The 26,186-nt window shown below is 40.6% G+C and overlaps 1 protein-coding gene across 1 annotated transcript in view; it reads right to left on the reverse strand.

The window, feature by feature from the left end:
• Positions 1–26,186, reverse strand: part of tmtc1 (transmembrane O-mannosyltransferase targeting cadherins 1) — a 185,113-nt gene that overhangs the window by 104,723 nt on the left and 54,204 nt on the right. Inside the window, exons 4-7 of the mRNA XM_079654937.1 lie at positions 24,542–24,718; positions 22,708–22,789; positions 14,688–14,791; positions 4,041–4,230 (exon numbers count right to left, since the gene is read on the reverse strand). Coding sequence (XP_079511063.1) covers positions 4,041–4,230; positions 14,688–14,791; positions 22,708–22,789; positions 24,542–24,718 — 553 coding nt within the window. The remainder of the gene's footprint in view (positions 1–4,040; positions 4,231–14,687; positions 14,792–22,707; positions 22,790–24,541; positions 24,719–26,186) is intronic.

The raw sequence follows: 26,186 nt of genomic DNA on the forward strand, positions 1-26,186 counted from the left end.
AGGTGGATCGAACGGCATACGCAGCAGTACGTCGAGGGCAATGCTGGTAGATCGCGAGTCATTCATAAAAAAAAAAAATCCAGCTCCGTTAAAATAGACAAAACATGATCCCTCCTCCCTTGGCCTTCCTGCCACTTAATTCAGGAGTTTACTTGATTGACAGAAAAAGCGACCTATCGCTTTCCAGTCTGTTAACCCAGAATGCAAAGCGATACAAAATCAGTCAAGTGCCGGGAAAACTCAAATTAAGTTAAAGAGACAAACAACAAAATGAGTGCAGGACCGAGCAAAAAGCTAAAGACATACCACTTCCACACAGAATGGGAGGAAGAATGTTTTTTTTCTGATGTCACATTCAAAGGTTATTTGCCTTATTTGTAAAGCAAGCGTCGCTCTGCCAAAGAAAGGTAACGTGGAGAGGCATTATCAGAGTGTTCACAAGGCATATGCTAGCGACTTCCCCCCGAGTAGCGAGTTGAGAAAGAGAAAGGTCATGTATTATTGCTACATTGCTTATCTCGAAGTCTTAGTGTCGCCAACTCGTTTCTAATATGCAAAAAGACAAACAAATGCGTTTATGGTCGGTGTATTTTCGACCTTTCCAATCCAGAAGAGATCTCTCTCTCCCGTCTGTGTGCGAGGGGGCGGGGCAGTTTACACACACACGCGGCTACATGCAGCAACACACGGAGGAGATGGCGGAGAGAAGCGCTCCAAGGTGTGGTTAAATGTTACCCGTCTTGAGGTGGACAATGCTCGTTGCCAAGAGTGTTTAGCATTGTTGTTTCTTTTGATGTGAAATATTATTTATTTAATTCAAATAAAAAGCAATGTTAATTGTATTCATAATTTGTTAAGTTAATTTAATAATATATGTATTTTTGAATCAAGTATTCATCTTTATTGTCTTCATTGTTAGTTTCCACATGCCTAAAACAACCTCAAGCTAAATCTAAAAGTTGATGGCTAAATAAGAGCGTTTGAGAAATTGTGCAAGGCAGTAATAGTAAGTCCAACGGCTCAGTGTGTGCGCCCTATACGATACTTTTCTGATAATAGCCAGTTAATAGATAATAGCCCCGCCTCTCCCCACCTCTGCTGCTCACCCCCGCGTCAAAGTAAACTGCACACTGAATTCAGATTATTTATCTTTCTCTCGATATGGACATAAACGCGAGTGAAGTCTAATCTGACAGGACGGAGACACGCAGCTCTGCTCACCTGCAGCTCCTCCCGCTGTGATGCAGCGGTGAACGGAGCAAAACACACACTTCAAGTCAGATCATCACCCTTAGCTATTTTAATTACCTCTCAAACTACCTAAATTAGTTATAAATATGTTTATTTTTACTGTCGGGTCACTCATTACTGGATCAGCTGCTGCATGAGACAGACACTGACGCTGTCAGAAGAGAGGGAGGAAAAAGAGAGGCTCCGTGTATTTTATTATTATATTATATAGATTCGTTATTCATTTGTTTTAAAGCTCAATAAATAGCAAAGAAGACCTTTGGCTGGGACTTTTATAATTTTGTCCGGAAGAGTAAAACTCCAATACACGTTGACTGGCGCAAAACTCTGCCCGGTTCCCTCGGCCCCCACCACGGAGGATAAACAGAAGGGCAACCATGACAACCATGCTTCTTCGCTGCTTTTGTGAAGGAAGTTACAGCGCCACTTACAATTAATTATGTCCTTTCCCCGCATTAATCCTATGCATTTAGCCGTATGCGTCCTCGTGGGGCCGGGGCCTCAGTCTCACATCTAATGTGTAATAGCTCTGTCGGTCCACAGCACGAAACATAGTTGTATCACAATAGCACATCTTGTGAAGTGGCTATGTTTCTTCCCTCCATTAATTTCAAGAGGCCAGCGTACTGACACGTGATGTTCAAGTTCCTCTCACTGTAAACAAACAACATGGCAGCTCTCCTCTTATTCAGAGTGTATAATTCCATATGTTAGGATAGTCTTGCCTCTGATTAAATGTCTAGCAACAAATGTAAATTTTACTTTCAGAATCTTCATTCGGTCAATGTGTTTGAACTTGAGTTTGACAATTATTACAAAGATTATTTATCTCCAGAAAAGTGTGTGGATAGTACAGAGTGCCTCAACACCAGTGTCATTACAGCCACCTCACTCTGCAGAGTGTAACCGGCTGCTGTGTTGCACATTTTACTTGTACTTAATACACAGGTATTATGGTCCTAAACCAGAGATTTGGGAATTTCACAATCTTAGCATTTTAAAAGTCAACAGCATTTTTGCATGCATGTTCCAAATGAAAGTTGTGTAACCTCACACCTCTGTCCTTCATCCATATAGTGGAGAAAAATATATGGATGAAAAGAACATGATCTCAAGGTCCAAGCTCACACACACAGTATGAAAGAGTGGTGACTTTTGCGGAGCAGGAAAAACAAAGTATTCTGAATAGAGATCTATAAACTGCCTGAGGACAAAGTCCCAGCAACACCTGGATGCATTTAGTGTGGCTGCAGCACAGCAAAATAATAAACCCTCTGCCAAATGTCATCAAAAATGTATCGTGATGCTAGTGCCCGCCCCCATCACTCTGTGCGACTCCCCAGTCACTGCTGTGCACTCAGCAGAGACGATCTTTGATATTTGCTTCGCCACTACGGAGGCCGAGAGTCTCAGTTATCAACGAACATGGAAGTCGAGGAGAAAGAGAAACACAGCGCACCAAAAATACCTACGAATCAAACGTTTGGCAACACTTCGGATTTTTCAAGAAAGACGGACAACTTGAAAAATCTCTTTCAAATTGTAAACGAGGCCGTGCCGCTTTAAAGTACACAAGTAGTACGAGGAACTTAGTGACGCACATAAAGAAGCGACATGGGGTCTGCGGCTGAAAAGAGAAACCTGAAAGTTAGACAAATGAGTTCAATCACTCAGTGAGGTGTTCTGTCAGAGAGAGTGGTGTTTAGTTTACAGCAGCCTGTGACTGCCAATAATAGTTTAAATGTCTTCCTTACTGTAAGCAGTTATGAGATACATGTTTGTGAAAGGTTATTTGTATTCTTTATTGTTTCATAGAGAAACCACTGCTTTCTGCTCACTGGTGAGTTAGCCTATGAATGAGTGTTAAGCACATCAGGTTGGCAGCTGTATGGGCATTGCACTATGTTAGTTGTTATTTGCACATTGTTAATCCTGGGCAATGCATCCTTAAATTGTTTAACTGTACGTTATAAAATTGTACTGTACTCTGGAGACAGAGAACACTACTATAAAGGACTTGTGAAAAGGCCTGTTTGTGAAAGGTCCAAGTGTTTTTTTTAAGGTAAAAAATAAACAGCATGATGGGATGTGCAGTACTCAGTGTTTCCCCTATATACAAATACCCCCGGACCCCTCTAGAGGATGTGACGTCCACCCCCCAATTAAAACATGTTCATACAATACTGAATACATTTGAACCCATTTTGACGTATATTACCTATGTCAATAAGCTTCTGTTTTTGTAGTGTATTTGTCTTTTGTAGAGATTTTTCATGTATTCTTTATATATAAAATCTCGCCTAAAATCTCGCCTAGGGCAGCAAATTGGCTAGAACCGGCCCTGGTACTAGGCCTCAAGAGCCTTTCTTGTGCTGGCAGACACATAGAAACAAATTGGCGGGGTGCACTTCGCACGCACTAAAAGATTCCACACGCTCCGCGCTCACATTATGCTGGGCCCACGTGCCTTAGCACCGCTGCTATGACTCCATCCTAGGGGAAACACTGGTAGTATAATAATGTTGAATCAAATCGCATCACCTGGTGCTTCAAATATATCGATAATGTATCGTATCATTGGCAACGTATCGAGATGCGCATCACAACGGCCTCAGTGATGGAGATGCACATCCCTAATCTGCAGTGATGACATAGGGTTTTATTTTAGAACCTTGTTAACTCTCGACTCTTTCCAGCTCGTACAACTCTTCCCACTCTTTAAAGGAGGCAGTAGCATGTTACAAGGACAGACAATCATCAGGAGGCAGCAGAGTGCAGATAGAACTGACCTGCAGTGAGAACAAGCAGCTGAGGCAGAGGGCGACCATCACCACGGCCAGCAGCACCGTGGACACATTGCGGATGTCCACCAGCGACTCCACCAGGGGGATGCTGCCCACCTGCCAATCATAACACAGCACGACGGGGGCCAGCAGCAGCCAGGCATTGAAAGACAGCAGGTACCAATAGGTCAACATCCTAAAGAGCGCGGGGGCGTGGTAGGTGCGTTTGAGGTGGAAAGAGACAAAGGAGAAAACAAAGAGAATAAAAATGAATCATTTGGAAACCTAATGAGGATTTCAATCAATCATTACAGTGTTTCCCACATAATTTGATTCTATTTGTGGGGGCACCGCACCGCACCGCACCCCCCCCCCCCCCCCGGCAAGAAAAGCCAAAGGCCCCTCCACCTATTCGGGTGGTCGATGCATTCACCCCCCCTCAAATAAGATAATACATGCGGGTTCATGGCTACTGTAGACAACGATCTTGTTGCTCTGTGTTGCGTTGTTAATGAGTGAAACACACCGGAGTTGAGGATCTGTGGGGTTTATTCTCCCAAAAATATCATTTACAATTTACAATTCAGGCATTTAGCAGACGCCTTATTCCAAAGCGACTTACAATTACCAATTACAGGGACATTCTCCCTGGAGTAACCAAGGGCTAAGTGCCTTACTCAAGGGCACACTAGTAGTGGTGTTCCAGGCAGGATTTGAACTCGCAACCTTCCGATCATCAGCCCACCTCACTATCCATTAGACTACCAAATAATAAATAAAATAAATAAATAAATAAATTTAAAAAAGATTATTAATAATAATAAAAAAATAAAGATTTATGAGATCCATTTGTGGCGGACGATATTTAATTGTGGCGGCCCGCCACAAATAAATCAATGTATGGGAAACACTGTATTAGAATCATCTTGTTTGTCTCAATAAAACCATAAAGTTAGCTTCGTTATGTTTCTGCATGGTTTTTTGGTTGTATTTGTTCTGTTGTATTGGCTCTCTTTACCCCCCTCCCTACTCTGTTTCTCTTTCTCTGCACGGCTGGTATTCTCCTGGCTGCAGACGAGGCAAACCTGTTCCCATTATCAACCTTTTCTATAAGAGCCTGGCCCTCACTCCACTACTCTGCCAGATAATTAAATGTTGTTGGACAATCCAAAGTGCCTCTCTGCAGCCCAAGCCTTGTGTTTGCAGATTTATGTTTTTTGTGCAACTTTTTCTGTTTTTGCCTGGGACGTCTCTCTCAGCTTCATGGGGACTTTTTCTGCAACCAGCCAGCATTACCTGCCTTTGACTTGCTTTCCTAAAAAATATCCGAACACTAAACGCTTGGACGAACAGCAGGAGGCTCTTTTTCTAACCTGTGCTTATTCACAGTGTGTTCCTCTATCTTTCTCTAGATTTCTCTCAGTGGGTTCACCTTGCACTACTGTAGGTGTAGGAAGAACAATGAGTGGATGGACAGCACAGTGTTCATTTCGTCAGTGAAGACTATGACGAAAAATGTTCGTCAACGACCTTTTTTACATGACTAAGACGAGACGATGAGGAGCTAAAAATAGATTCTTGATAATAAAAACGATGACAAAATGTATATTTTGTTTTCGTCGACGAGACGAGACGGGACTAAGGTTTTAATGGTGGACTATCGGACATTCAAAATGCAGGATTTTTTTCCCCAATTGTCCGTCTTGTCTGTGAAAATGCATCTTACTTTTCTAACTTGCATTATCATTATTTCTGCTCTCTTCACTCCAGAAGAGCGATCTTCCTGTGTCTCTCTGTGTGCGGGGGGCGGGGCCTAACAGACACGCTGCAGTGGCACACAGAGATTTGCCGGGGACGGAGCGTTCGAAAGTATAGTGACACTCTACAAGGCCCGATGTGGACAAAGCTTGTTTGCCATTAGTGTTTTCGCGTAAGCGCGATGACACGAGCAGTCTGTCCAAACAGCTGGCCAAAAGGCATCATATTCAGTCGAAGAAATGCAAAATGTCCGACTTCCTTAACTCAGTAACGTTATCACATCAGGTGCGCAGAGGGGGCAGAAGTAGGCCTACTCATTTTTTGTAGTTAAGTAAAAAAGTACCAGATTGTAGGAATACTCTGTTACAGTAAAAGTACTGCATTCAAAATGTTACTCAAGTAAAAGTAGAAAAGTATTAGCATCATAATATAGGTAAAGTACCAAGTCATTGTGCAGATTGGACCTTTTCAGAATAATTTATATGATATGTTTTATAATTATTGATCATTAAAGTGTTCTCAAAGCTGGTAAAGGTGCAGCTAGTTTGAATGACTTTGTATACTGCAGGGCACAGATGTAGCACTTCATTTTCAGACTCCAGCTTACAGCTTCCTGCCTACGACCTGCCAAAGACCAGTATAGAGGAATGTTAAGCCCTCCCACTATTTTCCAAGAGGGCGTTGCCAGATTTTCAATTTCAGGTTTTAACCAGGAGATGGCGCTTCATTCACAAATACAGAAAGACAAGTTTCATGGACTTTCAGTTGTGTTTTGAAGAGCATTTGAACACATCAATATTTTAGATCAACTAAAGTATATCTAATCTTGTAATTCAATAATATAGTCTTTATATATTAAATAATCATAATGTAAATGTTTACATTACACTTCTTTATTAGTTATGCTCATACTTTTACCTTTACAATCGTTTGCTTTAATATGCAGTATATTTTTTGTATATTTTTGTGTTTGCTTCCTCCTGCTCCCTGTCGGACACATACTGTATGATTTATTATTATTATTAATATGAATATATTATTAAGATAAGATGTTACTTTATTGATTGAACATTGTAGTTGAGAATGTGCTGTCCCACGGTAATTCAGAAGGCTCACAGGTCACATTCCGACCATTATTTAAAACAATAGGGGCTTTCACACCGTCTACAGTTTGATTTGTATAGAGGGACCTCTGTGGCTGAATGGCCAGCGATTAGGTGTGGCACATTTATCATAGGTGATCAGAGCTAACTGCCTGCCGTCAGATTTCCTTTAAAAAACAGATCTGATTTTAAGACTATTTCTGCGCTCATAAAGAATGATAAGAATAAGAATAATGCGTATTGAACTGGTTTCATTAATTAGTGAGTTTAATTAACACTAGAACTGCCAACCGGGTCAATTTCTGTGATGTGTGTTGTGTGTGTGCAATGTAACTTTTTTTCAATAAAATATTAAAGTCTCCCAGTCCGTGACTTTTCCTGAAAGTGTGTTATGTAGCACCCTGTTGTTAGAAATTGCATTCTAATAGCGGGATTTGACGGGTTTAGGTAGGCCTATACAAAAACCTCTGGCGGTTCTAGTGTTAAGGTAATTAGGTACAGTAGAAGCCCTTTTTTATCAGTAACGAATGTAGCAGTTGAACATAAAAGTCAACTAACTGAGGGTCACTTGCAATGACAGTGTTGTGTCTAACTGTAAGCTTGTCACTCAGAGTAACCTACCGTTAATTTAGCTCCTGGAGAAGAAAGATCAAGGGGGGAGGGGGGGAGAGAGCTGTGGTTGATGGGCCATTAGTTGTGTAAATACACAGCTGAGAGCTGCCGTTTCATTCAGACTGTTTAAAAAACGGTAACAATGGACTATTTTTCTTAGTGGATGCATGTCAATTTAAATCAATACATACAACTATTTTTTAAATCAATACATTCAACTATTTTTTAAATCAATAAAAACATTTTTTAAATCCATAAAAGCATTTAAATTAATATTGGGAGTCATGTTGTTACTTTGTTGAGAATGTGGCCGTATAATAAGCGGGATAATTTGCAGCGACTTGTTCCTTATAGGGAAAATAACACCCGTCATGTGTGTGTAGAGGCGTGTGTGGTTAAAACACTTTCATGAAGTGAAGGAATTTCCTTCTATAAAACAGCTGTGGGCAGCAGTGAGTGTCACAGACATGAATTCATAGATCAAGGCAGACTGGTGCACACACTCTCCTGTCCTGCCAGGCGACACGCCCGTTCTAAGCCGTGTCCAACACTCCTCACATCCCTAGCATCCCCAAAAAGTTTATTATGTTGTTACATCTCAGATGTTATGTTTCAGTTGTGCCCTGTCTATGTTCAGTGATGCAAACTTGTCACCTTTCGGCGAAATTCGCCGTTTTGAATCCAAAATAAGTCGTTTGTGTGATTCATGTAGATCTGCAATAAAAATATTTTTGGGGTATGGGGGGGGTCTGGGACCCGGAGTAATCTGCGGCCATGAGCTGTTATGTGCCATCATGACACGCATGGTGTTCTTTTTTTATATATTATAATGAAGTACGAGCTGTGTGCTCGAGTCTTCCTGCCTGTCGGCTCTGCTCATGGATGTATAATAAGGCTCTGCTGCTCCGAGATGATGGTCTAGCTTCAGCAGCTACATTACCTACGGGTGCGTTCGTTAATATTAACTGTGCGTCCGGAGTCACTGTGGCACAGACTGGACCGCTGGTGAACAGCTGTTAGAACGGGCCGTTCAGGTGTTCAGAGCAGAGCTCCCTGTCGGAGTGGCAGAGCGTGATGTGAACTGAAAAGTTTTTCTGTGGCAATATTATTTAAGGAATCGTTGAGCTAGCTAGCTAGCATACATTGTCACTATCTGCTAACGTTAGCTTTAGACTTCTATTTAGTTAGTCTAATAGTTTTTTTCATAGGCTATAAACAGAGGTGGTATAAGTATATATATATTGTACTTGAGTAAAAGTAGAAGTAGTCAGATCTTGTACTTGAGTAAAAGTAGAAGCACACAGATCTTGAACTAGAGTAAAAGTAGAAGTACTCCAATCTTGTACTTGAGTAAAAGTAGAAGCACTCAGGTCTTGTACTTGAGTAAAAGCAGAAGCACACAGATCTTGTACTAGAGTAAAAGTAGAAATACTCAGTTATTGTACTTGAGTAAAAGTAGAAGGACTCAGGTCTTGTACTTGAGTAAAAGTAGAAGTACTCAGATCTTGTACTTGAGTAAAAGTACCGGTAATAGCACCAGAGTGTAGGAATACTCTGTTACAGTAAAAGTTCTGCATTCAAAATGTTCCTAAAGTAAAAGTAGAAAAGTATTATCATCAAAATATAGTGAAAGTAGCGACAGTAAAAGTAGTCATTTTGCAGATTGGTCCATTTCAGAATAATAGATATGATATGTTTTATAATGATTGATCATGAAAGTGTTCTCAAAGCTGGTAAAGGTGCAGCTAGTTTGAATGACTTTGTATACTGCAGGGTAGCTTGTGGATTTACTCCAGGTGGAACTAAAGTCTGATTTAACACTGGATTATATTTCACTTAATTAATCCAGATCTGTGAAGTAACTAAAGGTATTAAATACATGTAGTGGAGTCAAAGTACACCATGTACCTCTGAACTGTAGTGGAGTAGAAGAACAAAGTAACAAAACATTGAAATACTTAAATAAAGTATAAGTATCTCAAAATTGTGCCCAAGTATAGTACTTGTTGAGTTTATGAACTTAGTTACTTTACACCATGTGGCTATAAAGATAAAAAGACTTACAGGACTGTCTCAGAAAATTAGAATATTGTGATAAAGTTCTTTATTTTCTGTAATGCAATTAAAAAAACAAAAATGTCATACATTCTGGATTCATTACAAATCAACTGAAATATTGCAAGCCTTTTATTATTTTAATATTGCTGATTATGGCATACAGCTTAAGAAAACTCAAATATCCTATCTCTAAATATTAGAATATCATGAAAAAGTATACTAGTAGGGTGTTCAACGAATCACTTGAATCGTCTAATTAACTCGAAACACCTGCAAGGGTTTCCTGAGCCTTGAAAAACACTCAGCTTGGTTCAGTAAACTAAATCACAAGTATGGGGAAGACTGCTGATCTGACTGCTGTCCAGAGGACCGTCATTGACACCCTCCATCAGGAGGGTAAGACACAAAAAGAAATTTCTCAAAGAGCAAGCTTTTCACAGAGTGCAGTTTCAAAGCACATCCACAAAAAGTCTGTTGGAAGGGGGAAATGTGGCAGGAAACGCTGCACAACCAAGAGAGATGACCGCAGCCTTAACAGCATTGTGAAGAAGAGTCGCTTCCAGAATTTGGGGGAGCTTCAAAGACAGTGGACTGAAGCTGGAGTCCAGGTATCAAAAGTCACTGTTCACAGACGTGTCCGGGAAATGGGCTACAATAGCCGTATTCCCATGGTCAAGCCACTTCTGAACTCAAGACAACGGAAGAGGCGTCTGACTTGGGCTAAGGAAAAGAAGCACTGGACAGTTGCACAGTGGTCCAAAGTCCTCTTTTCAGACGAAAGCAAGTTTTGTATTTCATTTGGAAGTCAAGGCGCCAGAGTCTGGAGAAAGGCTGGAGAGGAGCAAAATCCAAGTTGCTTGAAATCCAGTGTGAAGTTCCCACAGTCAGCGATGGTTTGGGGAGCCATGTCAGCTGCTGGTGTTGGTCCACTGTGTTTCATCAAGCCCAGAGTAAATGCAGCTGTGTACCAAGAGATTTTAGAGCACTACATGCTTCCGTCTGCTGAAAAGCTCTATGGAGATGAGGAATTCATTTTCCAGCATGATCTGGCACCTGCCCACAGTGCCAAAACCACCAGTAACTGGTGTACTGACCATGGCATTACTGTCCTCGATTGGCCTGCAAATTCCCCTGACCTGAACCCCATAGAGAATATGTGGGGTATTGTGAAGAAGAAGCTGAAAGACACCAGACCCAACAATGCTAATGAGCTAAAGGCCGCTATTGAAGCATCCTGGGCATCCATAACACCTCAGCAATGCCACAGGCTGATTGCCTCCATGCCACGCCGCATTGATGCAGTAATCCGTGCAAAAGGATTCCCAACCAAGTACTGAGTGCATTAATGGACATTTTCAAATGTTTGATTGTGTTTTGCTGTTATAAATCTTTTTTTTTTACTTGGTCTGAGGAACTATTCTAATTTTTTGAGATAGGATTTTTGAGTTTTCTTAAGCTGTATGCCATAATCAGCAATATTAAAATAATAAAAGGCTTGCAATATTTCAGTTGATTTGTAATGAATCCAGAATGTATGACATTTTTGTTTTTTTTAAATTGCATTACAGAAAATAAAGAACTTTATCACAATATTCTAATTTTCTGAGACAGTCCTGTAAGCCTTGCACAGAGGCATGAAAATACACTTTCAAAATGCTCAACAGTGCTGCCAAAATTATAAACTGACTGCTACACAATTTAAAATAAATGCTTTTATATATTTCTATTAGATGTGACTCTTTGGCGTTTCTGTTATTATTAACACTGCAGCTTTATTAGTTGTTCTGACTGCTAAAATCCTCTGTCATTCCGTGGGGTGGGGGAGCCGGGGGCTTGGATCCTTGTCAACTTTTTCATACCTGATGAGTTTGCATCCCTGTATGTTAAAAAGCCTCAGTCCCCTTAATTCATGTAATAAAAACATCTCAGGTCAGTAACACTCAAAGCTAAATGTGCAATACCATGTTCAGCTATGTTACTATTTATAATGTTATTGTTGTTACATCAGAAGATGTACATATTGGAATGATTTCTTAACTTACAGTAGGATATTTTTTACAATGTGTGTTGGAAGGATTTATTAAATTACTATGAATATTGTCATTGTTGAAGGCTTTTAGAGAAGGGTGAACGATAAGCCTGAATTACATAAAATGTTATGCCTAAAAACATAAAAGCCACAATAAATAAATCACAATTATTCTAGTTATTTTTAACCTCCTGTATTGCTTTCAAGCCACCAGCGTTTATGGTGTTGTTACGTCACTAACTGTAAGCTTTTCACATAGTCTATGGTACATTTATCTATCACGGGGGCGGTCTCAAGTCAAGCTGGAGGTTTTCCCTTGAGCGAGGGCAGATCACGTACCAATCACGGCCCTCGCGTTTCAAACTGTCTGAAATGAATCGCTAGATCTGTAGCACAGAGTATGATATCCGTGACATATGGATCTTAACAAAGTTCCGCTGTACATCCAGCGTACTGTATCTGACTTTATTTCACATGAGCTCCAGTGTGGAACCCCACTGCACCCCCTGGTGGATCAATGATCCATTGCAGCTGGCTTCATTATAATTACATTTATCTATCACGGGGGCGGTCTCAAGTCAAGCTTGAGGTTTTCCCTTGAGCGAGGGCAGATCAAGTACCAATCACGGCCCTTGCGTTTCAAACTGTCTGAAATGAATCGCTACATCTGTAGCTTGTGAATTTACTCCAGGTGGAACTAAAGTCTGATTTAACACTTGATTATATTTCACATCATTCATCCAGATCTGTAAAGTAACTAAAGGTATTCAATACATGTAGTGCAGTCAAAGTACACCATTTACCTCTGAACTGTAGTGGAGTAGAAGCAAAACATTTAAATACACCAGTAAAGTACCTCAACATTTTACTCAATTACATTACAATATAATAACATAATTATATATAGTACCGGATCAATAAGCAGCATCGATAAGAGTAGTAGTACCGTTAAAAAACCTTAATGATACCCATCCCTAGATATCACACAAGTAAAGTGTTAAGAGAGTGAAATGTTGCTTTACGAATTTCAACACTTGATACTGTCACCTTGATTCCAATTTCAGATACCTGTATTTACTCAGCTGAATTAGTTTAAAGAGAGAAACATTTTTGACTAGAAGTGGATTAAAATGTAATGATTTGTCATCGAATAAAACTGGACTGAAACGTTTTGAGTTGTCGTCGACTAAAAGTAGACTAAAACTATGAAGGATAAAAAGGACTAAAATGTGACTAAAACTAAAAACCATTTTCATCTAAAGCAGGGGTCACCAACCTTTTTTTAGAATGAGGGCTACTTTCAAAAAATAAAGCAAGTAGGGGGCTACTTTTACTCCTCTTTTTTTTGTTTTTTGCAGTGTATATATTTTATATTATATATTATATGCTTACCTTTAACCTTTGTGTGCTGTTTGGGTCTGTGGGACCCTTTTTCAGTGTTTACTAAAAGAAAATGTATGCAATTTAATAATTGTAACCTGCTTTATTTGGGGGTGGACCTCACATCCTCTAGGGGGGGCCTCACATCCTCCAGGGGGGATCTCATATCTTCTAGGGGGGTTCTCACCTCCTCTAAAAGATTTGTTTTTAAATGTTGAAGTGAAATGCACCAATCTGCTGCACTTTGAGTACAAAATGAATTTATGGATACAGCTCTCAACACTCATATGAAAGGGAGCTGTATACTTTTCAATACTCCAATCATCTTTAGAATATTATCACAACCAATAACAAATCATTTAAACTGGTTTATTCATATCTTATTTTACCTAATTAGCATTCTATCTTTTTAATTATGCATATTTTACTAATCACTCCCCTTTTAAACTGTTTTTTGTACTGTCCTATAGTACACACTGGAATGACTTCTTACTTTATCTATATTAAATAGATAAAAGTGTGCTCTCCCTAGCTCTCTCTCTCGCTCTCTCTCTCTCTCTCTCTCTCTCTCCCTAGCTCTCTCGCTCGCTCACAGAGGCTGTGTGCTCCTCCTTGGAGATGACGGGTTGCGTTAAAAAATAATAATAAACATATTTGTAAAGTGGGAGGACACAAACGGGATTTCGAAAAGTGCGGGGGACATGTCCCCCCTGTCCCCAGTGGAGATTACGCCATGCGTGTGTGTGCGTCAAGTGGAATAAATATATATGCAAGTTACAACACACACAGAGTAAAACTCTGCTCCTCATGTGTGGTATCGGCTGGCATGATAGGCTGTTCAATGGGGCTGATGTGTTGTGTAGATTCTGCCAGAAGGAAAATCAGCGGGGAGGTGCCGCATTGCTTTTCTTCCCGACTGCAACGCTGGCTCCCGCAAATCAAGCAAGAACGTGATTGGTCGATATTCATTGTGGGGGTGGGGGAGGAGGGGTGTTAGATAGATATAGAGTTGTAGTAAGTAGATGGAGTTCGCTATGATTTAGGTTTCGTTTATGCATAGAGTAGATTATTTTAATTACATTTCCTTTCTTGTTTTGGATTTGCTTGGCGCGCTATTTTTAGAACATGCCCGGCGGGCGACTCACGTTGGCTACCCCTGATCTAAAGACTACATCAAAAATAGCTGCCAAAATTAACCAATGGGACAGCAGAAAGATATTTTTGCATGTTGAAAGAGACTCACATTTTTATTTTCAAAAAGTCATAATTATGGATCGTTGATGGTCGGCTGTCATATGAAAAACCCTCCTCCACACCTGAGATTCTCTCAAGAAGAGATGAAAGAACAAAAAGGAGTGAGGGGGTTGGCATCAATCGCCTTTCCTGATACTCATTGTTGGAGATGGCAATGGGCCTATGATAACAAAAGATAATAATAATAATAAAACAAACCTTAACTAAAGTTCTTTAGGTGCAACACCCTAACCACAGGTAAGGCAGGTTGTGAGCCTTTAACTCACAGGTCAAAGTCTTGGTGGAGACATGGTCTCAGCTCAATAGCTCTGTGTGTGTGTGTGTGTGTGTGTGTGTGTGTGTGTGTGTGTGTGTGTGTGTGTGTGTGTGTGTGTGTGTGTGTGTGTGTGTGTGTGTGTGTGTGTGTGTGTGTGTGTGTGTGTGTTTGTGTGTGTGTGTGTGTGTGTGTGTACCACTGACCTGGTAAGCAGGTGTGGGGAGAAGGAGGCGGGGTTGTCCTGCTCAGAGAACAGAGGCATGGATCCTCCCATCAGCCACAGCCTGACGGACATGATGATGAGCACCTGGAGGAGAAAGAGTGCAGCATGAGTACAGTTACAATCAAACACCAGCTGGTATTTTTTCATATTTGTATGAGCTCAATGTCTTTGAAATGCCTTTTACATTGTTTGCTTTCTATGCATACATTATCATTTATATCATTTGAATGGTCTGTGTTGTAAATGTATTATTGTGTATACACAAGAAAGCTGTCGCACATCCGTCCGTCTATTGCCCTGCGTTGATCACCTTAACCTGTTAAGCCCTGAGCCTGTTTTTCAGGTCTCAGGCTTGAAAATGACATTCCCAGAACAAATGAAGTGAATGGAGTGATGATGTACTGTATTCAAAAGAAGCAAAATTCCCATAAGATGTCTTCCTGCATTGAAGGGAATCATTGAACAAAGTAGCAACTCCTCCTCCTTTCTTATGCATTCTTTCCTGACTCATAAAAATAAAGTTGGGAGGGGTTGATTCGTTAAGAACAGCTGCACTGTTACTTTCTTCAATCCAAGTTTCTGTTAAAAACATAAAATCCAGATTGTGCTCAGTGATAAAATCATTGATTAAAAACGTTTTTCCTGCCAAAGACCTGACATTTAATAAAGCTAGTTTAAGTTTGTTAAATACACTATCTATCCAATGTTTTGTGACAAGCTGTGGCTGACATGGAATCACTGCTAAATTTGATAAACTCACACAAATGTTTGAGCGCTCCCTGTTTCTAAGCTGATTCACCGCTCTCAATCTATTACCTATCAACATATATATCGGCAAAGCTATTGGCAGTCAGAGAGAAAGATATACAGATCACTGCTCTAAACAAAGTCAAAAATCGTACATCCAAAACTGAATAAATATAATTAATTATTATTGATACGTTAAGTCTTGTTCATTGTTTTCCACTTTTATTAAATGTTTGATATTTCCACAGACCCTTTCATACCGGCAATGCGAGAGAAACAACAGGAACTGCGACAGCATAAATATGCAAACCCAAACCTACAGTTAAACTTTATTGCTGGAGAAGAGAGATCACAGCGGGGGTGGGAGATCACAGGGTCATTAGGTGTGTAAACAAAGACAGTCACACACAGCGCTAATCAGCTGATCACCTGATCACCTACTGAGAGCTGCCGAGTTTCATTATTATTATTATCATCATGCCGCGTTCACACCAAAAAGAGCCGGAACTAAAATTAGTTAATCAGAACCTTTTTACCCCCTTTTCTGTCCCTGCTCGAGAGCAGGTACTTTCATGGGAGAAAATTGGCTGGGCGGATTGTAAACCACGCCCCGTAAAACTCCCAAAAAGTTATGTGAAGCCGCCATTTTATTTGCTCGCATTATTAGCCCAGCGCACCAATGGAGAGAGTACTTTTGTGAAAGCAGTTATGGCAACAATAAGAAAATCATCGGAGCGGTGGAGTGATGAGGATGTGTCTGCGCTTCTGGCGATTTACTCGGAGGACGGGACCCAGCGGCTTCTACTGAAGGCAGTTTTCCAACTGCAAAATGTACGAGCGTTGTTCGGTAAAGTTAGCCGACCTGGGAATCTTCCACAGTGCAAACTAAATGCTTGGACAAAATAAAGAAACTAAAGCAGGACTACAACAAAATAAAAGACCATAACAACAAGAGTGGTAACGGCCGGAAGACCAGTAAATGGTATGATCGATTGGATGCTCTGCTCGGCCACAGACCCTCATTTTCCAGCACAGCATCGACCGTCGATTCGGGCGCGCTGGTGTGGGAGGCTGAAACGGCGGATTCAGTGGCCTGTGAATTGTACGATGACGAAGACGAAGGTAAAATAAACTACATGCACTGCATTGTGTTGATCTGCACAATACTAGTCTCAGATGTACTTTTATTTGCTCAGTAGATCGAGCTAGCCATGCTAGGCTGAACTGGCTATAGTGACTTATATTCTATTTACAATGCATGGTATTGTTATGTATTGACTGCGCTAAATAAAAGAGTACCCACATTGGCAATTAAATAGATCCTGTATCTTGCTTATTTCTCCTCTTAGTTAGATACTGACACTTTATCTTTACAGTGACCTGTGTACAGTTGCAAGAAAAAGTATGTGAACCCTTTGGAACTACCTGGATTTCTGCATAAATTGGTCATAAAATGTGTTCTGATCTTCATCTAAGTCACAACAATAGACAAACACAGTCTGCTTAAGCTAAAACCACACAAACAATTATATGTTTTTATGTTTTTATTGAATACGCCATGTAAACGTTCACAGTGCAGGGTGGAAAAAGTATGTGAACCCTTGGATTTAATAACTGGTGGACCCTCCTTTGGCAGCAATAACCTCAACCAAACGTTTCCTATAGTTGCATATCAGACCTGCACAATGGTCAGGAGGAATTTTGGACCATTCCTCTTTACAAAACTGTTTCAGTTCAGCAATATTCTTGGGATGTCTGGTGTGAATCGCTCTCTTGAGGTCAGGCCACAGCATCTCAATTGGGTTGAGGTCAGGACTCTGACTGGGCCACTCCAGAAGGCGTATTTTCTTCTGTTGAAGCCATTCTGTTGTTGATTTACTTCTGTGCTTTGGGTCGTTGTCCTGTTGCATCACCCATCTTCTGTTGAGCTTCAATTGGTGGACAGATGGCCTTAAGTTCTCCAGCAAAATGTCTTGATAGACTTGAGAATTCATTTTTCCGTCGATGATGGCAATCTGTCCAGGCCCTGAGGCAGCAAAGCAGCCCCAAACCATGATGCTCCCTCCACCATACTTGGGTTCGGATGAGGTTTTGATGTTGGTATGCTGTGCCTTTTTTTCTGCACACATAGCGTTGTGTGTTCCTTCCAAACAACTCAACTTTGGTTTCATCTGTCCACAGAATATTTTGCCAGTAGTGCTGTGGAACATCCAGGTGCTCTTTTGCAAACTTCAAACGTGCAGCAATGTTTTTTCTGGACAGCAGTGGCTTCCTCCATTTTATGACCAACTTATGCAGAAATCCAGGTAATTCCAAAGGGTTCACATACTTTTTCTTGCAACTGTAGTATCCTATACATCACATGTAAGTGATTATTCGGATACCATCATTGTTTCATCGGTTATAAACTGGCGAAGCTTTATTTATTGTGTCCCACCCCAAATTTGCAGCTGGGATAGAATATGAAAAAAATTAAGATTGGCTCCCGCAAGACATAATACGGGAATGTGAGAGCAGACAGGTGTCAGTGGTTGAATTTATCAACAATGTTGCAACCTTGAAAGGCAGGGGCAGAAACACAAAAGTCTTACTCCACTACATTTATTTGACGGCTTTAGTTACAAGTTTTGCAGATTTAGATAGTTCTTACGAAATATAAATCAAAAATACTATATAAGTACAGGTTAAGCTACCCACCATTATATAAAGCAATTTGATAAAAACTTTACCAACTGCAACATTGACATTTATGCATCAATAATTATAATTTAATATGATTCTAAAATCCTGAGGGGATAATATATAATGTGTTTGCTGCTGAGCCTATTTACTGTGCATACAACACACCTCGCACAGTTTGTTATTATATTGCCACACTGTATTGATACTGACACTTTATCTTTGCACTAAGGTGTGTCTGCACTATTAAGGTACACAAATTAACCATCAACTAGTTGTTAATTATCATGCATATTAGCAGTATTTTGGATCTTTATTAGTCATTATAAAACACTTATTAATGCCTTATTCTACATGACCATATTCTACAACCAGTGTTGTAGTCAAGTCACCAATTCACGAGTCCAAGTCACTCTCGAGTCACCACTCTTCGAGTCCGAGTCCAAGTCCGAGTCACCAAGGGAGAGTCGTAGTCGAGTCCGAGTCCAAGTCCGAGTCACCCAAGGAGTGTCCGAGTTGAGTCCGAGTAATCATTACCTGTGTTCGAGTCCGAGTCCAAGTCACCCAAGGAGTGTCCGAGTCGAGTCCGAGTCATCATTACCTGTGTTCGATTCAGAGTCCAAGTCCGATTCACCTAAGAAGAGTCCAAGTCAAGTCCGAGTCACAAATCGGTTTACTAATAAAGATTTAGCCCCAGAAAGCACATGGCTACTTAGCATGCAAAATGACCTCATTCTGCATGTTAAGTAGCCATGTTCTTTCGTGTTATCGGCTGAATCTTTATTTATTGATTAGATCACGTTACTCTGATGATAGTGTCCAAGACAGCCTATATGTCTGAACTCGATCCTTACGGCCCGTCTACACTACAGGCATCGAAAAATGCTTTCAACGCTTCGCCCATTCACTTGAATGGGGTGACGTAGAAGATTTTTAATCTTCGCCGAACTGCATTGTGGGGAGCATGGCATGGCTTTGCAAGCATCACGAGCATCTATCGGCATCAAAAGTTGAACAATGTTAAACTTTTGAGGCTCGATGCTTTGCATCAGCCAATCAAATCCCGTTTATGCAAATCCCGCCAGTGCAAGCGCAGCCAATCAAACCGCGTGCACGCTGGGAGAGCCAGACCGCAGTTCCTTTCCTCATATTCCAAACAAGATATTACGGTAGCAAATCACCCGGTTCTTTACGATCAGAACTATTTACCGGGATACAAACCGGAGGAACCAGGCATGGAGGGAGGTGGCAGAGACAGCGGGTGAAACTGGTAGGTTTTTCGCCTGTTTGGAGAGTTTATATCCAGTTTACTTCGTTTTAACATTGCTATTGCTTTGTATGTCGGGGGCGGGAGATTCATGTGATTGGTTGTTGGTCGCGTTGCTCGCAAAAAATCGCCAAGCTTCAGACACGCCCAGCTTCAAGATTTTTTTATGCCTGTAGTGTAGACGGGCCGTTAGAGTAATGTGTTACGGAGCCTTCTCTTCAATATTGTTTCCACATAACGAGCATTTTGCGCTGCTCTTTTCCAATGTGGAAGCAGAATGTGTGACAGCATACAGCACGATGCTGGGTGTGTCTCTAGACATCTCTAGACTGAAATAGCGGGGCCCAGTCCGTGAACTCGCCTCACAGGTGCACATGCCAGGATAGAGGAAATCAGACTCCAGAGAAAACTTGCTAGAGTCCGAGTCCGAGTCCAAGTCAGAGCGTCAATGTACAAGTCGAGTCCGAGTCATCGTGGGGGGGAAAATTCACAAGTCCGAGTCCGAGTCCAAGTCAGAGTTTCAACGTACAAGTTGAGTCCGAGTCATCGTGGGGGGAAAAATTCACGAGTCCGAGTCCAAGTCATCGTATGCGAGAATTCACGAGTCCAAGTCCGAGTTGCGTCAATCAGTGCACGAGTCCGAGTCGAGTCACGAGTCCCGAAAATCGGCACTCTGTCTACAACTAATACGCCATTAATTGAGAGTTTTTCCTCAATAACCCTCCAATTAGTGCTTATTTATTGCAAGTAAATATAGTCTGTAATTCATTTATTAATTAGGTTGTGAAAACTTTATAAATCATTAATAAGCTTTTATAAAGACATGAGATGAACAGGGCAACTGTGACCGGTTGCTCACCGAATTGATTCTCTCCCCATCCATCTTGATGTTTCTTGGCATCTCTTATGACCATTGATTTATGAGTTACTAACATTTATAACTGCTGTAGTTAGCTTCCTGTCTCTCTGCTAGCAGCTCCGTGATGCTACAGGGAGTCAGCCTGCTCAACTCATCCGGGGAACATAACTTGAACTCGGCCATGTTAGTTGTGCTGGTGCCTTGTGGATTATTCTTCCTGCTTATATTGGACTATTGTGACTCGCTTTGCGGTTAAAACAGACGCTGCGTGAATGCAGTTTTGCGGTAAGTGAAATTTGAGTACTTTATTCAGCTAACGTGCTATCTGTGCTAATGATGCGAGTCAGACTCGAGTCGCATATTTTTGGACTCGAGACTTGCTTGACTAACATCGATAAAAGACTTGACTTGACTTTGACTTGTATTCATGACTTGAGACTTGACTTAAGCTTGAGACAGATGACTTGAAAGGACTTGACTTTTTAAAATTAAATATTTGCGTTTGTTTTTGTATTGAGATATTATGTTTAGTTTTTCGAAATGTGATTGGGTGATTATAGCGACATGCGCGCAAACCTGGCAACCCACTAGAAGGCAGGAGTGTCAGTTAACATGGCAGCGGCTAGCGTTACTCCACAAATAGTCACGTTTGGATTCAAGGATTATGTTGTCGATGACGCTAATAAGAAGAGAACAGCGGTATGCAGGTTCTGCAGCATAAAGATCAGTGACACGACCACCACAACATCCAACTTCATTCGTCACTACAAAAAAACCCACAGAGAAAGGTACATGCATGTGTTGTGTTAGCTAGAAAGCTAACGTTAAGTTTAAGCTACGTTAGACTTGGTTTCAAATCGATTGAGCAAAGAGAAGACAAATCGGTAAATTAACACTAGAACCTCCAAGGGATTCATTTGTACCCTGATACTGACGGGCTGTCAGGAGAGGGAGAGAGAGAGAGGAAAAGAGATGCCTCGTTTATTTTCCCTATGTTATTATCAGAAGTTATTGTAAACTTTTGAATAATCTAGTTCATCTACTTTTAGTAGTTTGTTTAAATGTTTTAATGATGTTGTTTTTGTTTGTAGAAGTGCATCATTCCTTGATTTATTGTAAAATGAATCTGAACTTTTCGATCTGTTATGATGATAAACTGAAGCAATTTTTAAATTAAACCAATTAAGTGAGTTTTAAATCGTCCTACTTAGTTTATAAGGAAATTAGGAAGAGGAACAAATTAAATGATTTGAAAATGATATCTATGTACTGTAGGTGCTGATGCTGTTGGCGGTTCTAGTGTTAACAGACATTTAAATTAAATATGTGTAATGGCAAATGCCATATATGATTTTTTTACCTGGAATTCTTCCTTTTTGAACAGACTTTTTGATTGAGTCCTAGCTATATTGTCTGCAGTTCTGGGGTTAATATGAATCTAATAGGATTTTCATCGGTCTAAATTAGATTTCAAATGATTAACTGTGTATGTCAACAACAATGTCCCTCAACAACCAGGCCCCCCCCCTACCTCACAGATCTGCTGCACCACCACACCCCTTCCCGCTGCCTCCGCTCATCAGAAGCCAACCTCCTATCCATCCCCACCCGCACCAATCACCGGACCTGGGGGAACAGAGCCTTATCCGTCGCTGCCCCCTCCTTCTGGAACTCACTCCCACAACCCATCAGAGAATGCACCGACCTCACCACCTTCAAAAAAGTCACAAAAACTCACCTCTTCAATCTGGCTTTTAATGTGTGATTGTTTTTGTATTATTTGACTTTAACTTTAACTATATATTTATTTGTTGCTCCTTTCTTCTCTTTTCTTTTCTCTTCACTATTATCTGTAAAGCGTCTTTGAGCACCTGTAAAAGCGCTAACAAATTAAATCTATTATTATTATTATTATTATTATGTAATGAAGATCGGTGTGGGTTGAATCCATTCTCATAACCACTGTCTTTTAACTGATTTCAATGCGGAAACTGCAGGAAACAGCGTCTGAGGGCTTCTTAATATTTAATAAACTATGAATGTCTCATATCCATATAACGGGAAGAAACTCAGCTAACTGATCTTTTTTTTTTTTTGCAAAATAAAACACAAAGCTAACGCTGAGCCTCTGAATTAGCCTAGAGCGAAAAAATGCTAACACCGTTTGCACAGAAAACACGGTATAACACCCTTATTACTTATCGTAACTGCACATCCAACATATCGATTAGCATCGTGAGAATACACAGAATCGATAGGTATATATATCATGACTTGAAAAACGTAATACAAATATAAATAAAAAATTAAATGAAACCAAGGGAATACATTTACCATACCAATATACCAGTGTGTCTCAATCTTAAAATCTTTGTTTTGGAAAATGGCCAACAGTAATTTCTTTTAGAACCAACAGTATGGTACTTTTCAGTGTAAAAAAATACTCACAAAGCCAGAGATGAGGCAGGCTCGTTTGATGAAGGGGCTGCAGACGTAGCGGAGGTCCCTGATTCTGGAGCCCGACAGCTGACTGCAGGACACACAGAGCAGCTCAGTCAGACTTTATCAGGGCATCATTGGGCAACATTCAATAATGACCTTTCAGCATATAAGTGTGCAGGTTTCTTCAGATGCCAAATAGAGTGACGCATAATTATACCGGAAAAGTTGCTGTTTGATCATTGGCAACATCTGCACTGAAACATGGCAACTCCCCAAAAAAAGAAAGACAGACGTATGAAAGAGAGGTCAAACCTAATGATAGAGACGGAGAGAGACAGAATATGTTTGAAATGTGTCTGATGTAAATCTGTTAAACCTTTATGTTAAAATAAATGTATCTATATGAGTTGTTGTGTCTCTTGTTGTATTGATTTCCGCTACAGAGTTAAATTACTTCAGTTACTTGAAAATCACATGAGGCAATCAGCTGCAAAGGCTCATCACTCTGGTCTTGTTGTATGCCTCTCAAATATGACGCTGCATAGTATTTATAAGACTTTGATTTGAAATAATTGAAAAAACTAAAAACACTGTACCAGCCTAAATGAATGTAGTTCCATGACATAAAGAGATGTATCAAATATGTACAGAATGTAAATAGAAAGGCCATATTGAATGACTGTTACAAAGCTCTTTTAACCTGTTAAGTGCTGAGCCTGTTTTTCAGGTCTCAGGCTCGAAAATGACATGCTCAGAACAAATGACTATAACTTCACTTCTAAAAAGGGTAAATTAATATTTTTTCTCAAAGCAATGATAAATATGTGAGTTGGATGTAGAAGAGTCAGAATCAATATATAATTATTTTTATTTTATAGTAAATTCAGATTGAAGATAGTAAAAAAATTTAAACTATAGTGTCCGTCCAAAAAAAAACCATTACTTATAGTGAAAACAACCCTTGAATGATGGGATGGTAGAGTAAAGGCTTTAGGAATCCAAACTACAACATATAATAAGTACCCTGTATCAAGATTGATGCAAAACAAGTTAAATTTGACCTTTTTAGAGAGATTTAGAAGAAAAAAAACACCTCTGGGGTCATTTGGGTGGATTTTCCATATCTCAGGAACCCATCGGTCGATTTTGATGATTGACATCTCTTTTTAACTTTTAGAGCCAATAGAATCGAGGGGAAGTTCCTAAAAAATATATGAAAACTCAGTTTTTGCCATAAATATGACGATGGATTATCAGTAATCATTTCAAAGTGACCCAGACACATTGGATTAACCTATGGATTAACATTCAGCAGCGTTTTTATCGTTTTAATGCCATTGAACACAACTTTTGATCAGAACAACAGCAAAGGTAAGACAATGTCCCGTTTTTGCTCCGTAAAGCTCTGTGTTGTGATGTATGTGTTTGCTTCCCCTGTCGCGACTTCTGATCGCTCAGTGATGATACGTATACCCCTATAATCTGTGGAATCTCAGCTTGCTAATCGATATCTTGTTTGTGCAGAACCGATATGTAATAAGAGTATCTATACTCTAGAGTTCTGTGCTAAGTGTGTTAGCAGTTTTTCGCTCAGGGATCATTTAGACGCTTCTTGTGAGACTTGTGTTTTGTTTCGGTAAATATTGTTTGTATCGTCAGTTAGCTGAGTTTCTTCCCGTTAAGTGGCTATGACACATTGGCTGTAAATCAAATTCTCGGCAGAAGCCATGCTACAAGATAAAAAAGAGTTATATAATTATAAAGCATTTCTTAAAAATTTACCCACTCAATGAACTATGACAGTAATCAAAAGCAGAAAGCAATGAGCCTGTTTGCTTACTGGAGGAAGGGTCTGCGGCAAAGCACCAGGGCGTCGTAGAGCACGCACACGGCGAACACCGTGATGCCCGTCTCCTTCACCAGCATGGCCCCGGTGCCCAGGAACAAACTGGCCAGCAGAAACCATGCCGACACCGTGGGGGGCAGTGAGCCCTCACACACACAAACACCGACACTCCTGCAAGCCAGAGAGAAAGATTAATCATTTCAAATGAAAGACAAATGTCCACTAGTTTGTTAACAACAATTGATGGAATGGACAAGATATTTACTTTTTTCTGTGAGAAAGACTTAAAAAAAGTTCATTAAAAACATTAAAAGTTGATGTGTATAATATTCTTGATTTCCTTTTTAAGGCAATCAAGAATATTATAATTTAATTCTAGTGCTTGTTTGCGCTAATTCAATCTGAAAAGTATATAAGGATTGTAGATTTCTTCATTGAGCCATTATTACATAACTTCTAAATATTGCTTGTATCTACCAAAAGCTTTAAGGGTGGAGGTACAGAATGTATTCATTATTTACTCGTGTATGAATATGAGCAGGGCAGAGAAAGGTGTTCAGACAGCTGTTTGTAAATGTTAAAATGGTGTTTTAAAATTAAGAATATTAAAACACAATATTAATAATAACACAAAAAGGCACTTTGATGTAAGAAATACATACACTGACAGGTTATTACCATGCCAAACGTTTATCCCAAATATTTAAACCACTTTACTGGATGTAAAACAGTTAGTCAGCTAAGCTCAACTGAAATGTTGCTAAAACAGGATGATTGTGTAAATTGTGGGTTAGTAAACCGTGATAAATGTTTACGACGGACAGCTGTGGTTGTAGTTTTACTGTGCAACTGCATTAGCTCTCCATCCATCCATCCATCTTCTCCCGCTTATCCGTGGTCGGGTCGCGGAGGTAGCAGTTCCAGCAGAGAGCCCCAAACTTTCCTTTCCCTGGCCACATCAACCAGCTCTGACTGGGGGATCCCAAGGCGCTCCCAGGCCAGCGAAGATATATAATCCCTCCACCTGGTCCTAGGTCTACCCCTTGGTCTCTTCCCAGCTGAACGTGCCTGGAACACCTCCCTAGGGAGGCGCCCAGGTGGCATCCTAACTAGGTGCCCGAACCACCTCAACTGGCTCCTTTCGACGCGAAGGAGGAGCGGTTCAACTCCGAGTCCCTCCCGGATGACCGAACTTCTCACCTTATCCCTAAGGGAGACACCAGCCACCCTGCGGCGAAAACCCATCTCGGCCGCTTGTACCCGCAATCTCGTTCTTTCGGTCATGACCCATCCTTCATGACCATAGGTGAGGGTAGGAACGAAAATGGCGCGGTAGACAGAGAGCTTTGCCTTCTGGCTCAGCTCCCTTTTCGTCACAACGGTGCGGTAAAGCGACTGCAGTACCGCTCCCGCTGCTCCGATTCTCCGACCCATTTCACGCTCCATTGTTCCCTCATTCGAGAACAAGACCCCGAGATACTTGAACTCCTTCACTTGGGGTAAGGACTCATTCCCTACTTGGAGTGGACAGTAAGAACCACATCATCTGCAAAAAGCAGTGGTGCAATCCTTAGTCCACCGAACTGCAGACCCCCTCCCCCACGACTACGCCTCAAAATCCGATCCATGTATATTACAA

The sequence above is a fragment of the Notothenia rossii genome, assembly GCF_949606895.1.
Source record: "Notothenia rossii genome assembly, chromosome: 10".
In the NCBI taxonomy this organism is placed as follows: domain Eukaryota; kingdom Metazoa; phylum Chordata; class Actinopteri; order Perciformes; family Nototheniidae; genus Notothenia; species Notothenia rossii.